The following is a 21,521-nucleotide window of genomic DNA, read 5'->3' as shown; positions in this document are numbered from 1 at the left end:
GGCCACTAAAGACCGAGGCAGAGAAGGCGTTGAGTATCTCAGCCTTTTCCTCATCTTTAGTGGCAATGTTCCCCTGGCAGAGCAGGGGAAGCTGAGAAGCCCTTGACCAGTGTGAGCACTACTTAGCAACAACTAAACCATCAGTGTGTTATTAACATTATTCTCATCCGAAATCCAAAACACAGCACTATGCCAGCTACTAGGAAGAAAATGAACTCTCTACCAGCCGAAACCAGGGCATCCCTGAATAGAAGGAATGCAACAAAAGTGTGGTTGTGGTTGTGATGCAGCACAAATGGCCCATGTCAAAGATGACTGGTTCCGGTGGCAAATGTATGTCACTTGTTGTTTACTCATTTATTGGCTCTGGTTTATCAGAAAGAAAAAAAATTCTTTGGATTTGTAACGCTTTCATTATTGGTTTACCTCTCTAGTTTGGATGCTAGGAACCTATCGAATCGGCCTTGTTTCCAGATGCTGCTTATTTCGGTTTTTGCAGTTAGAGACTAATATGGCTGAGTTTGAATGCAGCTTAACGTCTGACCTTGTGTAAAAGCTCAGTTAAAAAAAAAAACAACAAAACCATAAAAAGCCAACCCCCAAAACCAGAGCTCACTTTAATTATTTATTCCCAGCCATGGAGAAAAAAACATTCAGATAGCTTCCCCACTGAGGGGTGAGAGCATGTGCAGATGAGTTATAGATAAGTTGATGTGTAGTAGCTGTGACTTGTCTGTATGGTGCAGGTTCACTGTTGGCTTTGTCCACGCTGTGCTAAGGGAGCGTCCCAGTCTTGTCCCCCCTGCCCTGAAAGTGTCTGGATGTGCAAGTCCTGGTTCTGCTTTCCACGCTAGCACTGCCCCTCTTCTCTGGGCCTGGCAGTCCACCTGGCTGAGCGCAAGGGCTAGAATAGAGGGAATTTAGGAATGGGAAGAAAAATATCAAATCACCCCTTGAAGCAGCAACATGACTTTAGATCACTGCAGGGTACAGTTTTGTATTTGACCTAAGGTTCTGCCTTTCCTGTTTTCCCATGGGAGATGCCATGAGGGTTTTTGTGCCTCAGACGGGAATTCGTTCTGGGATCCCCCTGTGTCACTAGTAGCACGTTTGGTGACTTGCACTAGTGGGCAATACTGTTTCTGTCTCCCAGATTACTTTTTTTAGTATTGCCAAGTAGTTGCAATTAGATTTGGGAGCGTGTTTTATCTAAAAATTAATCTTGTGACTAGGTAGGGAGCTGTGTCTCTTCATGCTTTCTCTGGCTTTCTATCTGGGATTATTGCTCCTGGGATGTATCACGCCGCACTTTGCTTCAGCGCTGCAAACAGGATCCTCAGCCTGAATCCATCCTCTTCCTTGCTGCTGGAGAAGAGGCTGTGTAAATGTCCCCAGATGGTGGAGAAGCAGCCGAGAATGAGGGAAGGAACAATGCTGGAGGCACACTTGAGATCAACCCCTGTCTCACAGCATGGAAAAAACTGTAGGGATGCAAATTTAATTACAGGTTTGTCACTGATGCAGGCAATACACAAGTGCCGCAGCGTACTTTCCCCTGCCAAGGGTAAAAGTGTTAAATATATTTAGATTCCATATTTCTTCCCATGTAGAAAACAGAACAGGTTTATGCGTGCAGAAGACCTTGGGTTCAGCTGTGGGTTTGTGTTTGTAATTTAATAATTATCAAGCTGATTAGGAGAACTGAAGGTGGAACATGTAATTTCAGAGCTCACAGGAGTCTGCTGCACGCTCACAGTTGAAACTGTGACGAAGGATCAGGTAAAAAAACTAGCAGTGGCAAAGGGAAAACGTGCAAAGTTGAAAGCCGAAGACTGTGCTGAGTGGCGGAACCCAGTCTCTCATAAACTGGCGTTGGGTAGTTCCACGGGAGGATTAAGCAACATTGGGATTAAATAAATGGATCAGATGTGTGGTGCTTCATAGAGCAGAGGTCCCGAAGCAGCTTTAGAGGGAGTTGTGTGCACAGCTGGGACTTGCAGAGCTGTGACGTGGGCTGAACTTGCGTTAGCTCTGCGGTTGGAAGCTGCAGAGATGCGCTTCCAGCTGAGCTAGTTAATCCTCCCGAGGGAAGGCTCCTGCTTACCAAAGGCTGCCGAAACTCTGACCGGGAGAAGAATTTTCCTTTTTTGTTCTGAAGAATAAAGGCAATTGCTTGAAAGAGTTAAAAGTGAACTTAGTCAGAGCTGTTCACTTATAGGAAGAGTAGAGGCCCAGTAGGCTTTGTTGTCCTCTGCTTCTCCTTATTTGTTGATTTTTATAAATAAAGTCATATAATCTTAGTAATTTCAGATCAGTTTTGTGATCAGGGTGAATTTTTTCAGTAGAACTTAAAATTCACGTGCAGAATAAATTATTAAATAATGAAGCTGCATAACAACTCAGCAGATATTCCATATTCTTATAACATAAAAGCCAAAAGAGAACATTTTGAAGTAAAGTTCCATGTAAAGTGTATTTTATCTATTTTTACATTCATTCCTTCAGCCGTTTGCCAAAGGCAGCTGACGTTGCAGCTTGGCTTTGACTGCGCAGAGAGTCAGATGCTGAAGTCTGACTAGTTTCACAAACGCAGCCGGAGGCTTTGCTGAGTTAGGTGGGGAAGGGAAAAGGAAAGGCACCCGTGTGATGAACCTACTGTGCTACCTCTAGCAGTAGGTTAAGAGTTAAGAATAGCTTCATTGCCTCTGCGTTCTGTATTCATTAGGCATTTATGTAGAGCGGTACAGATTATCTGAGGGTAATTTATGGCTGGGAACTTAAATTGTCAGTGGTTTCTTACTGTGGCTTTTTTTTTTTTTTGCTGACAGGTATGAATAGTTTCTTAAAGACATCAGGGGAGCTCATACTTTTGTCTTGACTGCCTCAGTGCAGTGAAAAATTAGGAGTGTAATTACACTTAATGTAAGTCTGCAATGAAATGTTTGAACATCATTCAGTTTATCTGTCCACTCTGTCTCATTCTGGGTAGCTGTCCTAATTCTGAGACAGATGAAAAGCAATAAACTCTGTATGCATTTAAAATTATTTCAGAGAGAAGCTTATTTCTGTAGTCTTACTTGCTTTTAAGGTTATCCTCAGGCAGGGAATGAAACTTTCTGCTTAAGAAAAGGATGATGCTTAGTGGTATGTGATTTAATAGTAGTTTGTCTTCAGCTTTCTGTAAAGATCATAGTAGGGTGCTCTTAAAGGGGGGGGAAAGGGGGGAAAGAAATCCCACCAAAGTGATCAAATTTACCATTGCCCCCCTGGTGTTACTGTAGTGCTGTCACTGCCCGCGCGCGGTGTTGCCTGTTGGCAGGGCTGTTGCTGTCTGAGTGCAGGTGCTGCTGGTACCAGTGGCTGTGGGCAGCGCTGCTGCTGCTGCCAGCCTTGGATTTGCTCTTACAGTAAGCATTGCTGTGCATCTCTCTTGATACTAACCAAGTCACTTTTTCTCATTTCAAGACTCTTGGGTATTGCAGAAGGCAAAAGCTCACACTCTGTGCCTGTGAATGACAGTATAACAGCAAGCATGTTGGGAAAAGCCAGTGAGTATAGCGTGGTCCTTGCCCACTTCTTGCTGCTACGAGGCACAAGCACCCCACGTCATTAAATATGCTCTGTTTCCGTGCTAGGGCAGTGGGAGCGAGCGTCCCTGTTCCCCCGGGTGCTGCAAAGGCTGTCATCAGTCAGCTTTGTCCTCCAAGGGACCGTGCTGCTGGCTGCGAGCACGGGATCATGCCCCTGGGCCTGAAAGCCAACGCTGCTCCCTCTTTTTAATAAATTACCTTTTTTTCTTACCCTTCTTCTTTCCCGGGGAAACGAACTGTGGTTTTGGGCAGGTGGGAGAAGGGCATAAGGGAGAGGAGGGGTGGGAATATACAAAATAATCTCTCAACTTCTCAGAATTCTTTTTAAAAACAGGGTCTGGGGGTAACATCGTTAACTAAATAGAATTATTTATGCACCTCCCTAGATATTTCATGAGCCCTGAGATGTAGGCATCAGTGGTGCCTAATGCTTTTCTATTTAAAGGTGGTGAAAGCCCTCTACTAGATCAGATCTCTTTGGTTGTGCACAGAGCTCCGATAACTCTTGTTAACAAACCCGTTGTGGTGTCCCACAGAACTGCTTTGCTTACTGCCTTACATCAGACTGCTGCGGAGAACAGCTGAAAACCTAATCGCGCACCCTGATAAAACAAAGATACTGTGGTCTTATTTGTTTCCAGTTCAACACTGTTGCTGAGCTGCTGCTCTGCTCAGCTGCAAACTGGTGAAGTGATTGATAAACACCTACCTTGAACCAGAGAGGCCCAAGAAAAATCAGTGCTGACAGAGAAGTGCCAATGCCTCATCTTACTGAAACGCAGTTAGATCAGTATATTTGAAGGAGATTAATTCCACTCTAATGTTAGTCTGAAGTACTTATCTGGTTTTTTTTCTGTAGCTAGTGGGGAGGGTGTTAATCTCCAGGGAAGATTTGTTCATCCAAAGACTTTGCTCTGCCTTTAGGAGGTCTCCGTCCCCTAGCTCCTGGGAACTCATTGCAGCCCCGGAGTGTTGAGTTGGAGAGGGTGAGGAGCGAAAGAAGAGCCATCCATCCATTTGGGATGATGGGTATTACTTTGGTTTTTTTGAGGCAGGGAATTTTGACTTTGTGGATGGCTCACTCCACTCAGGGAATTGCTACAGCCATCTTACTTCTTGGCAGCACTCAAGTACCTTTCTATTTTTTTTTGTTAAATAATATATAACCATTCACTTCTGGAATGCACCGATGAGAATACCACATCATTGTTCCTGTTTACTTTCCTATCAATGTTACCATGTTTACGGCATTTTTATACAAACACTCCAGCTGCTTTTCTGACATTTTCTATTTCTCTCTGAAGGAGACAGCTCAAACTCCATATTTCTGTTCTTACCCTGCATTTCTATTACAAACTGCAAGTCCTTTCTGCATTGTTGTCATTTTGGCTGATTAACCCTCTTGCATCTTGAGGCAAGCGTCTTATTTGTAATTTTTTTTGAGCTGTGGTTTGAGACCTTGTTAAGGAAACCACTACAAATCCTATTTTGGTGTGGACATGAAAGGCTGACCTTTAAGTTTGTAAGGCACTGATGGACAATTGGATTAGAACAGGAAAAAACCTCTTAATGGTGAGGACAGTGATTTGGATTTCTGGATACCTGTTTGCATTTTGTGCTTTCTCCTACATTTCCGGTCAGGTTTTTCACCTTAGGTCTCTTGGTTTGTTAAGCATCTTTAAAAGCGTATGAATGGTGTATCATGTTTTTGGAAAGGATAGTAGGATAAGTGTATTGTATACTCACAGTACTTGATCATGAACATCCAGTAAGCACTACGGATAAAGTTGAAATTAAGTTCTATGATATTTAAACCTATACTACCCCACGTCTGCTGAGAAATAACATATGTTTCTGTTGCTAAATGCATCCGTTCTAGGGAGTAACTACTGACCACTAGATGAGGTGGTGCAGAGTAGCTGTATTCCCAGTCGTCTTTTTTTTTTTTTTTTTTTTTTTTTTTTTTTTTTTTTTTTTTTTTTTTTTTTTTTTTTTTTTTTTTTTTTTTTTTTTTTTTTTCCTTTGGAGAAGGCTTGCTGCATCCATTGTATGTGGCACTTAGCCCTGGATTTGTCCTGGGCCCCATAAGTCTGGGCTACCCACCTGCTAGGATGGGATCCAAGGAGTGAACTAGCCCTGAAATCACTCCTAAGTTGTGTTCTGAAGGAAATTGGTTGGCTGATGCTGGGAGAGATCTGGGAAACAACTGGTGCTCCTGCAAAGCTTCTTCAGCACTTAGTCCCCTACATATAACAGTAATTTCAAATAAAGATGATAATCTCTTCTGCTACCTCAAGGTTTTTCAGGGAAGGAGATGGAAAGTAATCACTGTGTAATTTTCTACAGTATTACAGAGTATGCAAATGGTCTTTAATGCTCATGGTGTCCTAATTTGTACTTATGCAGAATATTATTTGGGCATAGTTATCTTTTCAGGGGTAGTAGAGAAATGATTCTATCATGTCCTCTGTCTATTCACCTCTTACTAGTGCTTTGCTCAGCTTTCTCTTCTTGTGTGCATGTGACTGAACGGGCTAACAGCCAGGTTTATATTTAGCACGGCACGAGTCAGCATCCTTTCGTGCCTTAATTGCTATAGTAACAGGAAACCATTTGTGAGCTATAACAAGTGATGCAGAATTTTTTGTTTGCTGTCAGCTTGTGGATGGTTTTTTCCCCATCTGGAATATTAAGGGAACCCAACTGAAGATCAACGAACACAGTTTTTCAGCTTTGTGTTTTGCTGTATGTACAGAAGGTTTTTGTTAAAATCTTGAGAAAAACAAAGGAGGAACAAAGGGGGATGCGGATGTGTCCTTATGAGCTTATTCCATGAATGAACTCGTACATCGTAGTCAGAATTTACTCTTAAAGTTCTACCTCTAGATACTGAACAAAGCAATAGCGCACATCTCGTTTCTAGACTCCAATCCCAAATTTGGGGGATAAAGATCCTCTTGTGAACTCCCATGTAAAGGAGTACCTCTTTTTTTAATAGACGCAACAATTCCTTTGGTTTCTTGTTCTGTGCAAGTGAAGCCCTTGCTGTCTCCACGATGTGTATCTGAACGATTTGCTGAAGTGAACCGGACAGGCTTTTTGGAGGAAACAGATTGATGCGTTTGAGACAAAACCCTCTGTAACTTCCAGATGAGACACTAACCTTCAGAGCCTACAATGAGGTTATAAGGGATCTAGATTATTAATATTCTTCATATTCCTCCTCCTTACCTTTTTGATATTCATTGTTAAATCATTAACAATTCGGTCACTATTTAAAAATCTATAAAACAGTGCTGATACTTTTGTCTCAGATTTAACAATACTGAGTGGTAGCATTCATCTTCCTAGGGTAGCCCTGGCCACAGGACCTGTTATGGCTGTTAGGCGTTTTCTGCCCCTGGGTGACACAGATTTAGCTATAAAATTTTACAGCAGTGTTAGCTGCAATTTGAATAAAGCATAATAATACATGCCTTTAGGCATACAAGTTCTCTTGTATGCCAGTTGGTAGAAAAATTGGTAATTCAAAAACTAGTGATGACAATTTTCTGGTTTTTGATTTTTTTTTTTTTTTTTTTTTTACCAACTGTCTGAATAAATGCACCCCATTAGCTGTTAGTCAGTTGGGGGTCTTGTCAGCTAAGACTAATAATCTTATATCTAAATTGCAAGTACTGTCTTGGTGTAAATCGACTCCAGTTGGCAGAGTTAATTGAACTTGCTGGATTTGGGCCAAGTTGTGCATAATGGTATTATTTATGCTGACAGTTTTACATCCCCCCCTGGGTTCTGTCTATTAAAAAAAAAAAAAGGCAATGTTTAGTTAGCAAAAAAAGTGATATCGTAAATTCAAAAAAGATCAAGAACAGATTTAAGAGGCAGTTTGTTGGTTTTTTGTTTTGTTTTTTTTCTGCTCCACAGAGTTTGCTAATTCAGGGCTCGTGACCTGTATTGCACTTGAACCTTGGTTTATAACTTCATTTATGCTAATGAATGTCAGTTAGAAAATAGTAATATTCCTTATTCTGCCCTTTCATTTTACTCCTTCTGTGATTAGATGAATTCTGGTGTCTTATTCAGCACTATGGCACAGGACAAGCTGGTGAATGGTTGTTGTGAAATGCAATACCAGAGTACTTCAGGGGTTTTTGCCCAGCTATTTAAACTCTGAACTGTTGGCTTCTGACTGAATTCAGTTCTTGAAAGGGGGTTTTGCAATTTGGATTTCTGTTTTCACTCCAGTAAAACAAGAGAAGGGCTTGTTTCCTTTGCTGTACTCTCTGAAGATTTTTTTTTTCTTGTTTTTTGCTGAGCCTTGAAAATTCAAATAGTCAGAACTGCTTCGTGTCAATACTCTATTCTGAAATACATTTTGTGATCTAGAGTTTTTTAAAAAATTGCTTTAAAGAATTTTTTTGGCTCTCCAAGTGATGTGTTCCCCTGGTGCCTTCATACCTTGCAGAGTTTTAAAGTATGTTATGCTTTAAACAGGTGATATTGGAAGTGATTCTGTAAAAAGGTTACTGGCTTTCATGCCACAGTGGTTATTGAATTCTTTCTAATTTAATTCTCTTTTTTTTTTTTTTTTTTCCCCTCCCAATGTCCCAGCTTTAAACTAAGCCTTGACCTCTGCAAGTAGAGCTGAGGTGGTCCAGCCCCCGTCACCGTAGGGCAGTGTTCCACAGAGGACAGCTTTTTCCTTGAGCCTGGTCCTGCAGGTACCGTGTGACAAAGTCCTGAGCAACCAGGTCTGATTTGGCCCTGCTTTGGGCAGGGTGGGACTCAATACCCTCTCCAGGCTGGAGACGAGTGTCCTGGCTCAGGCAGAGAGGGGGTCAGGATTGGAGTTTCCCTCTCCAGAGCGTGAGCAGGACTGACCTGCACTTAGTGATCTGATCTTCTTCTGTCAGACTTCTATCCCTGTCTCGTTAATATATGTGATCCCAGATTTTTTTTTTCCCCAGGTTAATTTTTACCTCAGCGATGAGGGAAGCTGGCATCAGGCGTGCTTCCTGATGAGTTTAGCAAGACTCTTTTATAAAAAAAGAAAGTTCTTATGGGTGCGGCAGGAAGACACTACCTACAGAAGAGTATCCACCATGCTGTCTTTAGGAACATCTCTTAATGTTTGACTGCCCTTGTGTTGTTGAAGCACCTTAGGTGCCCTGCTTCACAAAATGGGTATTTAGCAGGAATCCCTGTCATGGTTTAACCCTGGCCAGCAACTAAGCCCCACACAGCCACTGGCTCACTCCCCCCCCCACAGTGGGATGTGGGAGAGAATCGAAAGGGTAAAAGTGAGAAAACTTGTGGGTTGAGATGAAGACAGTTCAATAGGGAAAGCAAAAGCCATGCACACAAGCAAAGCAAAACAAGCAATTAATTCACCACTTCCCATCAGCAGGCAGGTGCTCAGCCATCCCCAGGAAAGCAGGGCTCCATCACGTGTAACGGTGACTTGGGAAGACAAACGCCATCACTGCAAGTGTCCCCCCTTTTCTTTTTCCCCCAGCTTTATCTGCTGAGCATGACATCATACGGTGTGGGATATCCCTGGGGTCAGCTGTCCCGGCCGTGTCCCCTCCCAGCTTCTTGTGCCCCCCCAGCCTCCTCGCTGGTGGGGTGGGGTGAGGAGGAGAAAAGGCCTTAACTCTGTGTAAGCGCTGTTCAGCAGTAAGGAAAACATCCCTGGGTTATCAACACTGTTTCCAGCACAAATCCAAACCATAGCCCCATACTGGCTACTGTGAAGAAAATTAACTCTATCCCAGCCAAAGCCATCACAGTCTTACACCACCAAAACAGGTTATGTCAGTGATGAAGTAATTTTCACTTATATTTGATCCCTTGCTGTTTCTTTGTACCTTGCACTAACTTATCTCTCCTCTATCCCCAGCCTTCCTACTTTTAAAACCAACCCAAGATAGTCCTTGGTTTATGCTCTGAAGGAGGTTTATGTCCTTTTTAGTTAATGTGACCTGACACTCCCATTATTCATAGACGTAAAGGACTGGGGTGTTTTTCTCCTATCAAATGCCTGTCCTCAATTCCTCCTTTTGGTAGTAAGCTTCTAAAATAATTTATGCACTGTTTTTTAGCTTTTTAATCACTTTCTAGCTACACTGAATAGAGTGTAATTATGTAGACTGCCACACGCTATCAAACTCAAACATCCATTGTAGTTAAACCTACAAGACTGATGTTCTAGAGCTTTGTAATATACGGTGACAAACCAAATAGTCTTCTGGCTTCTGTGTTGGTACCCGAAATACTTCACTTGGGAATTATCTAAATTAACTGGATATCGTAATCAGGGCAAACTATGAAAAGATGTCTTCCTCAGATGTAAATAAGAGTGTTTCCTGGAAGTTTATGTATGCTGTTACAGTTTTTTTATCATTAAATCACTGTATATGGAGAACTAGACTTGAAGAATACGTGGTTTTATTCAGCAGGGATGGTTTCAGTGGCAGTGTCACATGAAGCCAAGGAACGATGCCGGTTGGTGTGATAGCTTCCCATTGGAGCAGAAAGCCCTGGAGGGCAGCGCTCCCTCAGTGACCTCCTGTGCTCGAGTTCATGATTTGGGGCTTTCATTCTCCTTGCCATCCAGCAGGATGGAGCAAGAGGAGGTTAGGAAATTGTATCAGGAATGTGATGGTGCTGGCTTAGGTTGCCTGGCCACCCCCAGGGCATCTAGAGCTTTTGGAAACTGTGTCCTCAGTTAATCTCTGGTTCAAAGTGGCTCTGATTTTTTTTATTTTTTTTTTTTTTTTTTTCCCCCTTTTCTCTCCAGTGTTGTACGAATTTGCTCTCTCTGAAAAAAGCTGCTGAAGGGCAGTCCTGGACTAAACAGACAGCGCTCTCTTTTTCCATGCTTATGTAAAAACTTTGCTTAACCTGCAGGGATGGAGGGAGACTGCATGCAGACAAGTGCAGGAGAAGTTTGTGTTGGGAAAATGGGTCCCATCCTTCCCAAACACGAGCTGAAAACTTTGGTCTGACACTTTCTAGCTGTTGGGCACCAGTGATGCCTGCAGCTTTGGAAGATTGGCTCTTGCAGGGCTCCTCTCTGTTTGCCATGGGATGTTCTTTTGTTTGTCCTCCAGCCTGAGGTTTGAATCTGTGAATTCCTTAGCATTTTCTAGGGGAGGGGGGGAAAATAAGTCTTTATTTCTGTAGTATTTGGCCTGTACTTCTCCCACTTGCGTGATGGTTCTCCCATGCAACTGGTGTTTGTAGAGCTTAGGTAGTTTATCTGTTGGGCAGAGGGAAGAAACAGCTCTTAAGTAACTGCTAAAGCTTGAAAGTTGTTATAGTTTAAGACCTTAAATTAATGGAATTATTTTGGAAGTCAGTGTCCTGGTTGGCTGAACATTGGTGTTGTGGTCTAACCTTTCCTGCCCCAAAGTTAATTTAAGTGATTATTTTAGTTTCTCCTTCACAGTAGTATTGAATATAGGAGTGACTTGGAAGCAGGGATACTCAACTCTGGTCTGTACAGTTCAGACATATACTCAAATGATTCACAGCCTGTATTTGCAGCATTGTCTTTTCATGTGCTTGGCTGTCCCAAGTAAAATTTGAATACTTGAGGTAGGGTTGTAGGCTTCTCTCAGGTTTTAGCATTTTTTATCTTTGCCTGTAGAAGTTACCTAATCAGAAGTATGGAAGCAATTTGCCAAAAGCCTAGGGTTCACCATACTGGATGATACTGGTGCAACTTTTTTCCTGCCTTAAAAGGGGTCTTATGCTTAATATTCACATATTAAGAAAAACAACAAAAGCCTAAAAAAGTAGCTTGTTTTCTTTCCCTTGCTCCTGTGAAATGGGTAGCTGTTGCTGCTGCGTTCTGTGCATCACCTCTAATAGACTGCATTAGCTTCCTATCGAGGACTCTCTAAGGTTCAGGAGTGACATCTTTGTCCTTCCAAACTCATAATGGTTTGATGCCAGGATACCTGAAACATGCACCAAATGACCAAACTTGATCTGCTGTTAATGAAATCAGTGGTCTCTAATGTTGTCATAGTATTTTTCTTTTATTCTTACGCTAGTTATTAAAGGATGCCTTCTATCAGAACAGAAATGGTAGGGGTTTTTTTGCAGACTGTCTCTGGAGGAAAGGAGGTTGTCTGATGCATGCTTAGATGACCTCCAAAAACAAATAATAAAATGCAATTCTCTTTAAATGCCCTGTTTTTTCTAATCTTAATGTTTATCTAATTTTCAGTAATAAAGATGGCTAACGGGCTGCTTCTAATGTATGCTGTAATTGCATAATCACTGTACAAGTTTAATCTTGTAATATCATTCTAAGACTTCGTGGCTTTTGATATCATGTTATCTTTTGTAAAAATAATAAAAATGTACATGTGAAACATTTTTCTTCAAGTTTTAAAACTGTTAAATAACATAACTGGTTTTTTGCCTGCTAGTAATTTGGTAGACACTTTATAATATAATACACTGAGTTTCTGATGAACTAGCTAACTTTCTCATTTCATTTTGACTTCTCTAGAGAAGTTGGAAGTTGCCCCACCATCTCCAGGACAACTGAAACATGGTAAAAGAAGAATGTTTGTTGAATGTGGTTCAGTACTTGTGCAGTCTGTCTTTGAATTGCTTCATCTTTCTCCTACAAGTGCTGGTCTGTCCTCATCCTGTCGTATGGAGTAACAGAAAACCAAAGCAAGCACCAACAGTCACCCTGCCTTCTTTATTTCATAACACCTCAGCTGGAGAATGTGCACCACTTAGTGAAAGTAGGACAGAAAGCCCAAATGAGACCACGCTGTTCAAAGCCAGCAAACCTTGGTTTTGTAAGCTGAGCTGTGTTGATGCTGCAGTACCTTGTGGGGGGGTTTTTTTAAGCTTAAAACTATGGACTTGCTCCTTGTTGCATATATTTTAAATAGACTGAGAAGTAGGATGAAATTGCAGAAAAATTGGAAATAGATGTGGTATTCTTTATACCGTGGTCATTCAAATTCTGATTTAGTTTCCAAATCAATGTATTTTTGTGGTTTTTAAACTCTGGCAGTGAGCAAATGTATTTGGTTGAACATTTTCCTACTTTAGGTATCTACGCTTATTTTTCTTTGGGTTTTTTTTTTTGCTTGGTCCCTGGGGTTCTGCTTACTCCATGGATTCCAAAATTCTGTCAACTTCAGTAAGAATTTGATTTCCCTTTGTAGCTCCAGAGTTTGGTGCACACATTTTGAAAATAGTAGGCATCTCTATGTGCTTTTTTGTTATTTATGGTTTGGGGTTTTTTTTGTACTGCAGTGGTTTAAAAAAATAATAATTTGGAAAATTTTATACATTCTGTGCTTCAGTCTTTTACCTGTGCATTTCAGAAGGTATGTGTTTTCTTACAAAGTGATTACAGAAGTCCAAACATGTTCTAGTACCTGAGCATGAAAGATCTCACATGTGTCTTTGTTTTTTATATGATCATGGATTTACGCTGTCTGTGAGAGGTAAACCCAAAATGGACTCATACTGGTTTCTTTTCACATGACCCTGAAGTTCATGCATTCTTGTTCTGTCTTCATAATTTTGCATCTCTAAGTTTATAAAATAGAGGAATTATTGATCCCATCTGAATTGGGGAAAAAAGCCTAAATAGCTGATGAATTTTAAATGTTAAATAAATGAAAAGAGAAGCTGTACTTTTAGTCATACAGCCTGTCCTCAGGGCTGTGTTTAGTCTTATGATGCTAGCACCTTGAAACTCAGCTGCAGGCGATGCTGTGCAAATTCAGTCCCATCTCCATCAGAAGCTTAGAAGCTAAAACTTGAGAGAGAAAAAGGAGCAGGGGAAAAAAGAAATGATCCAATAGGACTGTGCTTGCCATTAGAAATTATTCAAACCAGCATGTCCCAAGTTCCTGCAATAGAAAATGTTTTCAAATAGGGTTTACTTGGAGTTGCAGGAGTGAAAAGAAAGAATGCATAAAATGAAAGGTGGAACTTGATTTCTTAAACAGTGTTTTGAGAAGCAGCTTCAAGTCGAACTTGCTCTTGGCATACTGCCCAAACAAAAACAAGATACAGAGGTTTGGGTTCAATAGTGAAATAATTAACGCTGTATGACACACTAGTAAAAACCACCTTAGCATTTGCAGATTTAGCTGAAGGAGTTTTGATAAGAATTGCCTAGCTCCAGGCAATACTCTTAAAATACGCATTTTTAGGAATGCATGAAGAAGATGGAGCTCTTGCACGGGAATAGAGAGGGACTTGCAGAGGAAGAGAAGAATTCAGGGAGTCTGGTGAGACATTTTGGCAATCTTCAATGATACTGCAACATTGGTTGGAAGGACTGTAAATAGTATCGAAGTTTGCATAGTTCAAATATTTCTCTTATGCAGTAACAGGCATTAAGTGGCTTCCATCCAAAATTGTACAGGTATTTGCAAAGAGTAAGTTGGCTTAACTGGTTCTTTGTAAGCAACACTTACATGTAGCAAAGGGCTTTACCAAACCTGCCATCAATAAAGTCACTAATAGAAATAGTAGGAAAGGCATTTTGTGTACGTTGTCTTTGATTCTCTTAAAGGCAGTATTAGACTGACGTTTCAGTAGTTCGCGTGAACTAGTGAACTCTTATAAATATTTATTTTCTCTTTGTTACTTATTTCTTTTAGTGTTCTTCCACAATGCATTACCTTTTGTAGGGTTTGGATTTTTGGATAACGCAATTATGATTGCTGCGGTAAGTTCATTATTTATTTCCTTGATCAAGTCAGTAAGATTCATATCGTTAAAGTACTAAATGAGTGAAGGAGAGCTTCAGGAAGGCTTGGTTCCCTCTGTTTCAAGTTACTAATTTCTATTTTATTTTTTCTTTTTTAAAGAAAATGTCCATGCTCTTATTCAGCATTTGCAGAATGCAAAGGAGTGTTGTTCCTTCTGAAGGACAGTATTGTAACTAATTTCACTGAATTGAGAAGAGGATTGCTTTGTTTTTTCCTCTCCTAATTTGTACTGCAAGACGCATTTATGATCACATAGTCGATACATTTTATTTTTTTTTTTGTACTGACTGATGATAATGTGATTATAATGTGTTGATGAATGGGTCTTCAGGGCTTTTACTGATGTGTTCCTTTGTTCTGAGTGATGCAGGCAATGTTAGTGCTGATGCTGATTTGTACTGATGTGGCCTGGCATTTCCAAGTAACAGAGATGTTTTCCTGTTAATTTGGAAGATGAAGTGGGCTAGTGGAACAGGAAGATGGACAAAGGCCAAAGATACTGTTCCCTGTGCAGAATTATCATTGACCGTGTGGTCTTAATGATGGGATAATTCAGATGGGAAGGGGCTGCAGGACCCACTAGGTCTCTAGTCTAACCTCCCACTCAATGCAGGGTCAGCTGTAAGCTCAGATTAAGTTGTTCTTGGTTTTATCCTGTGGGTCTTTAGAAGATTTAAGGGCAGAGACTGCACAGCCTGTCTGGGCAACCTGTTGCAATGGTCAGCTGTCCTCACGGTAGAGAACATTTTCCTATATCCACCCGGAACATGTCTTGTTTTAATGCATGCACATTGTCTCTCATCTTTGGACCATGTACTGCTGTTTCGTCGTACAACTCACTGTGACCATGTCTCTTCAACTGAAAAAGTAAGGAGCTACGATACTGTGTTTTATTTGTTTACTCAGTATTTGTAGAAGTTTGTGTTCAGAGCTGTGCATTCAGACTAAGAACTGCAGTGGGGAAAATGCTATGCAGAGATGACTGTTTTGTCCATTAGGTGGCTGTTATGAAACAGTGTAAAATATTGAAAGAATATCAAAAGTAGGCTCTTGTCCTAGGGGGAAATACATATGCTTGGATGGCAGGAGCTGTGCAGATCTAGTGGAAGTAATGTCCCTTTATCCTTTCAATCTTAACAAAACCAAGCAGTAAGCCGTATTTTTGCCAAATACATATAATCTATTTTAACTCGAAATCTCTCAATTAATGAGAAAACTCTTATTTTTCAGGGAACCCAAATAGAGTTGTCAATTGGAGTTGTCCTAGGAATTTCAACTATGGCAGGCAAGTAATAAAAATGCAGTATGTGTAGACTAATGTGGCACGTGCCTGTATTTTAGGCTGAAAGTGAGCCACAGGGCTGGAAATGGTTCTTCCTTGGTCTTGCAGAAACAACCTGTGGTTGAAGCAAGGACATATTACATTTGGTGAAATGGAATTGCAGTTCAAAGAGCTTTTGAAATCCATGTTGGTTTTAATCTAAAAGATCAAGTCCTGGGTTGCTTAAGAAAGTGTATTTGCATTTCTGTAATAGAACTGCTCTAAATTCCCTAGGGTCTGATATTTCTGTATGTGCATCTATGTATTTGTTAGTTGCTATTTGCTTGCAGTGCCAAGTGAAGATTGGTGTTGGTGTCCTTTTACTGTGTTGGCTGGTGTTCTTGGTGGCTTCTCTGCCTCCGTGTGATACCACGGGAAGGCCAAGCAGCCGCCCTGCTCCTGCACTGGGCCAAAACTGATAAGCTCTGCTCCACACCTTTGGTGCCTCTGCAATGTCAGAGGAAGGAAAACTGCTCGTGGATCCACCAACTGCAGGTGCAGCATTGCTCGAAAGCACCAGATAGCTTAAATTAAAATATATATATAGCAGAACAAGTTAATCATCTGGAAATTTGAAGCCCTTTTGCAATCCAAGGCAGTCACAAGCGAGCTTATCTCCGTAAGATCTGCTGTGAAATCACGTGGTTTAAGCGTGTAACTTTATTGAGTCATTCATACAGTATTTATTTCTAAACTGACACAGTTCATGGATATGTTGAAGTGTTTATCAAAGCTACATATGTGAGTAACAGCTCCTTCTGTTCCAGTGCTCCTGTGCCTCTCCAGGCACTGGGAGGCCTTGCTTGGTGTCCAGCGTTAGTGTCCAGCGTTAGCTGTGTGAAACGGGCAGCCACGCCTGGCCGGTTTTAACTCTGAGCTGAAAAGCTGTTGCATTGATTTCCAGGTGTCAGTGTTGTCTTGTTGTATTTGTCAAGTTTTGTTCATACAAGTTGAGAAAAATAGTTGCACTTCCTATTATTGTTATCCTGCTGCTGTTATTATAAACCGTAATAAGGTCAGAAGAAAAACTGTAAAATTAAAGAAACTTCCTTTGAGTCTTTTAAATACATTTCTATATAAACTGAGAAGAGCGAGGGTCGCTGGGGGGGGAGGGAGGGGCACTGGTTGTTTTCTTTGTAATTAAAATAATACTTTGCCTTCCTCTCCCCTTCTTTTCGCTCTTCCTCCGTCCAGCTGCAGCTTTGGGAAACCTTGTTTCAGATTTAGCTGGACTGGGGTATGTCTGAACTTGTATTAAGAATATTTCTTTTTATCCGCTCTTGCAAACACTGTTGGTGCTACTGAACTAAACCATAGAAACTGCTGAAATGGCTTTTGTATTTTCCTAGCTCTTGAATTTTGCTTCAGTAAAGTACGTGACTGTAGAAAGGTATTCTGTCCTTGCTAGGAAACAGTTGGAATATTAGGTGGTTCTTGTTGAGGTTAAAACTGCAATGCCATAGTTCAGAAATGGAGTAACTCTCCTGCTATTACACTATTCTGTACTTTAAGTGATAAAATTGGGATTGACGTTTAACGTGAATCAGTGTAGTCTATAGGTAATACTTGCTTTTAACGAAATATTACATCATCTTCTACAAAGAGTGCATTCATTAAAATACAAAATGGAAAAATACTTTTTTCTGGTGATACAATGTATTGCTGTGATGATAGAATATACCTAATATACCTGCTCAGATTGTTATGCCTAAATCTGAAGACTCTTCCTTCTCCTCTGGTAAAACAACTATATATATGAAATGTCTTCAGAGCTAGGCATACCTATTTCTGATATAAAAAGATGCATCTGAATTTTTAAGTTTTTAAAGGAAATTTCTGGGTAATTGCTGAAAGTAAAGCTGTCTGTTATGCTTCTCTTTCACTTTCCCTCTAATTGTTTTTTCTGCAAATAATAAGGCTTGTTACTAACTAGTTAGTGTGTGTGTAAAATCTTTCCTCCAGTAAAGGTTACTTACAAGCTCTGCAAAAATACAGTAACATTCACACCAGTTGTCTCCTAACGCATAAAGCTTTTCTGAGAATATTGCATATTAAATCAGTGAGAAAATCAGTTAACTGACACTGCAAAATGTGACCATCAGAAGTCTGAACACTTTCCCATATTTACCTCTCAATGGCTTTATCAGTATGCTGACAGAAAAGCAAAGCTATTAATTTTAAGTTCAGGGCTTCAAATATTTCAAAATCTTCACTAGAAGATACTGTCAGATCCAAAATTGTTTGTTCTTGTTTTCTTGTTCTTCCAGTCTTGCAGGTTATGTAGAAGCTTTAGCCTCACGACTGGGTCTGTCAATCCCTGATCTGACACCCAAACAAGCTGATATGTGGCAAACGCGTCTCAGTGCACACTTGGTGAGTATCCCGTAGGTAAGCACTGTTTGCGCAGAGCTTTTTTTTGTTGAAACTAATACGTGACAAATCCTTTTTGTCATTTTTGCCGTTAAATACTTGACGACCACTAACATTTTACCCATTTCCTGGAACGTTTATTTGTGACCCTATGTCGGGGAGCATCATGAGACTGGATTGTTTCAGGCTTGGGTGGTTTTTTTGTACGCAATACCCCACGAGTGACTAGTAACATGGATAGTCTCTGCAGTGATTTTGTGTATGCTGTGCAGATCCCGGGGTTGAGCTCTGGCGACTGTGATAAGATAGTTTATTTGGAAGTTATGAACCCTTAGTTTACTTCTCTACATTCTTTGTCAAGTGCTTGCTATTCATATATTTGTGCTAGTATGTATTAATTTCTAATATTCTATAATTAGCATGGATATGAAATTAGCTTTCCTGTGGGTAAATTTTTAGTATTTGAGTAATATTCACTGCTGGATTTACAGTTACAGGACACTCATCTTGCAGATTGATTTTCAGGATGATTACTTAATTAACATTTAAACATTTGAAGCAGTCCCACTTCAGCAACGAGAGCGTTAGTTTATTTTGATTAAAGAAACAGATTATAAGAAACTGAGTAAAGAAACAGCTGTTTCTTTCACTTTCCCAGAACAAACCTTCCTGGGGAAAAATTTCTTTGCAGATTTAAGGGAAGAGAAATAATACCTGCTGAGGAAAAATTAGGGGGAAAAGAAATCTTTTTTTAGCTGTGATAGATCAAAGCATGGAGCGGGGAAGAACTGGCATGTGGTCAGTGGGCTGCCCTCTATTCTGTCCAACGTAAGAGTTTTCTCAGCGGAAGCTGAGTCTGTGGCAAAAGCCTGTCATTGCACTGCAGTTCATTCACAGCCCCTTTCTCTGAAAAGACTTCTGAGCATCTTAGCCTGTATGCTAGCATTTTTTCTCTTATACCCACTGCCTCAAGTTTCTCAACACTATCCACCTACGGCTGGTGATGTGGTTTGGATGTTGCCTTTCTTATTTCTTTCTTCTCCGGTTGTCTTTTACATCTAGGTCAACTGTGAAATGTTTTCCAATTTTTGTTTTCATCTCTACCTTGAGCCTTGCAAATTATCATGTTTCAGAGGGATTCATTGTTCCTGACCTTGATGATAATTTGCATTGCAAGATGCAAGCAGATACATTTATAATTGCACCTAAAATGTGGTTTGTGGAGGTTTTTTTCCCCTCCCTCCCTGTCTTCCTGGCCATCCTACTAATCCTCTGAATCCGTGTCTCTTCCCTTACCACCTCTGCAGCTCTTCATGGGTCATTCCCCTCCTCTTCATTCAGAATTGTCTTTTATCACAGTGCATGCTGTTTCTAACCTTGTCATATATGTCTCTCATAGATTGTGTTTCTAGTCTGCATGCTAAGAAAAATGTGGCTCCCAACCAAGAGCTAGAATCAAAGGGTCTGTGTTCCTGGCTATGTTGGTACTGCATAGCAAATGAGTAACAACTGATCAATGAGAAACTTAATTTTTTCCCCCTTTCTCTAGGGTAAAGCTATTGGAGTGACCATTGGCTGCATTTTAGGAATGTTTCCTTTGTTGTTCTTTGGCGATGAGGAAGAAAAACTGGAAGAAAAAAATTAACCTTTTTACAAGACATATACAGATGTAAACTACTGTACCTCAATTATTCAATTACGCTGTCAATATTTAGGAATTAACAGACAGTAAAAAAATGTATAGACTTGGGAACAAAACCTTCAGCATGTCGTTTTATGGAAACACTAATTTATTGTGGCTTTGTTGTGTTCAGTACTTCTTTTTATAAGATACCATCTAACTTTTTATTTAATTGTAAATTTTTGAAGTGTTTTCTTTTATGACAACTGATGTTTACCACTTTCCCCTTTGACCTTACTCTTTAATGGATTATTACTTTAATAATCCACCATGGATGACAGTATCACTCTTGAGTTGCATATTGGCTGCCTAACAGTTGTAATCGCATGACAAAAATGTCACTGGTGTCCATCAGGTCCTTCAATGCAGATTATTAAGGAAGTCAGTCATGAGTAATTCAAAGTCCCTTGCTTTGCAAGGTGACTGGTTGCCCCCTCACCAGCCGTCGTTTTGCACGTTTTGTAGATAATTTGGTGGTCTACAACAGTCTAGTTTGCATTTTTTCACAATTCTGACTAAGTGTCTGAATTGTCTACTGAGATGATAATTTTAATGCTTTGACAAGGTAAGTGTTTCCAGTGTAGGCTCTTTACCAATTCCATTTTTTAGCTGTGTTTTAACACCTTCTGTACTTCCATATTCATGCCTTGTTTTTTTCCTTTCTAAACAATATTTTGAGAATTGAAATATCCTTAAATTTGTCTTCCTGAGTTTTGAGTGTGGTAGTGAAGAATTCAGACCAACTGTTTCAAAACCACAAACAACTTTCTTTAAGGTGTGAGTAGTTGATTGGGTGGATGCTTCAGGGTGTGAATGAGTGCTATTGTTGCAAGTTTGTAATGGGTGGTTTGGTTGAAACAATAAAACGTACCATCAGTCTGGATTAGAGGACCTGATTTTCAGATTATAACTTTGTATTTAAGATTAAGCCTTTGCTACTTTTTTTTTTTTTTCTGTGACACAATTAGTAAAAAAACCCCAAAACCAAAAGTCCCAAACAACAAAAAAGGAGACTTGAGGCCTTTTTCCTTTTCTGCCTTTTATTTTTGTAGTCTTACTTGGTGTTACAGACCTGACAGTGCAGTCACGTGCAACTGTGCTTTTTTTATATGGTCATGAATAAACTGATTACAGCTATTGAATATTCATATTTCAGGATCTGATTTGCCAATAGCATAATGCTGAACTGATAACTGCTAATTAGAGGAGAGGGTTTCTTACCTGTTTGAATACCATTTGGAAAAGACACTAAAAAGAGAGGCATGGCCAGGGCACTTCAAAAGTTATATTGCTGGAATTGTTCTGAAGCCTAGAAAGAAATGGTAAAAAAAAAAAAAATTAAGTCCCCTGATGACTTTTATTTACTATAGGAAAAGTCTTATTGTAACGTGTACATTTTACAGAGCTCGTTGCTTATCTCTTGGTCATAAATCTGACTTCTCTGTCTCATTTCTAGAAGCTGTTTAACAGCAGTACTGAAATTTTGACATCAGCCTTTAATGAAGGTGACAGTGTTTTATCTGTTTGGTTTTTTTAAAAGCAGACTCTGAAAACTTGCAGTGAGTAATCCTAGCAGCATGTACTGTACTTTGTACATTAAACCTTGAGAATTTGGACCAAACTGTAAAACTGAAAGAAATCTCAGCCACGCATAGAACACAAATACAGAGGAGTTTTGGTTTGCATTTTTAAAGTTGGAAGCTTTATTAAAAAAAACCCAACCAAACAACACAACAAACAAACGAAAGCCTTCCACCCACAAAACCCAGTCCTTCTAGAAAACGATGCACTCT

The 21,521-nt window shown here is 40.2% G+C and overlaps 1 protein-coding gene across 1 annotated transcript in view; it reads left to right on the top strand.

Annotated features, from left to right (window-relative positions):
• TMEM65 (transmembrane protein 65) overlaps positions 1-21,515 on the top strand; it is a 42,363-nt gene extending 20,848 nt beyond the window's left edge. The window contains exons 3-8 of the mRNA XM_009647967.2: positions 12,115-12,159; positions 14,246-14,313; positions 15,587-15,641; positions 16,872-16,914; positions 17,945-18,050; positions 19,597-21,515. Coding sequence (XP_009646262.2) covers positions 12,115-12,159; positions 14,246-14,313; positions 15,587-15,641; positions 16,872-16,914; positions 17,945-18,050; positions 19,597-19,692 — 413 coding nt within the window. The 3' untranslated portion in view covers positions 19,693-21,515. The remainder of the gene's footprint in view (positions 1-12,114; positions 12,160-14,245; positions 14,314-15,586; positions 15,642-16,871; positions 16,915-17,944; positions 18,051-19,596) is intronic.
• The last annotated feature ends 6 nt before the right edge of the window (positions 21,516-21,521 follow it).

Source organism: Egretta garzetta, unplaced genomic scaffold (genome assembly GCF_000687185.1).
Source record: "Egretta garzetta isolate BGI_Z169 unplaced genomic scaffold, ASM68718v1 scaffold50, whole genome shotgun sequence".
NCBI lineage: Eukaryota > Metazoa > Chordata > Aves > Pelecaniformes > Ardeidae > Egretta > Egretta garzetta.
This window is presented reverse-complemented; position numbering and strand designations above follow the sequence as displayed.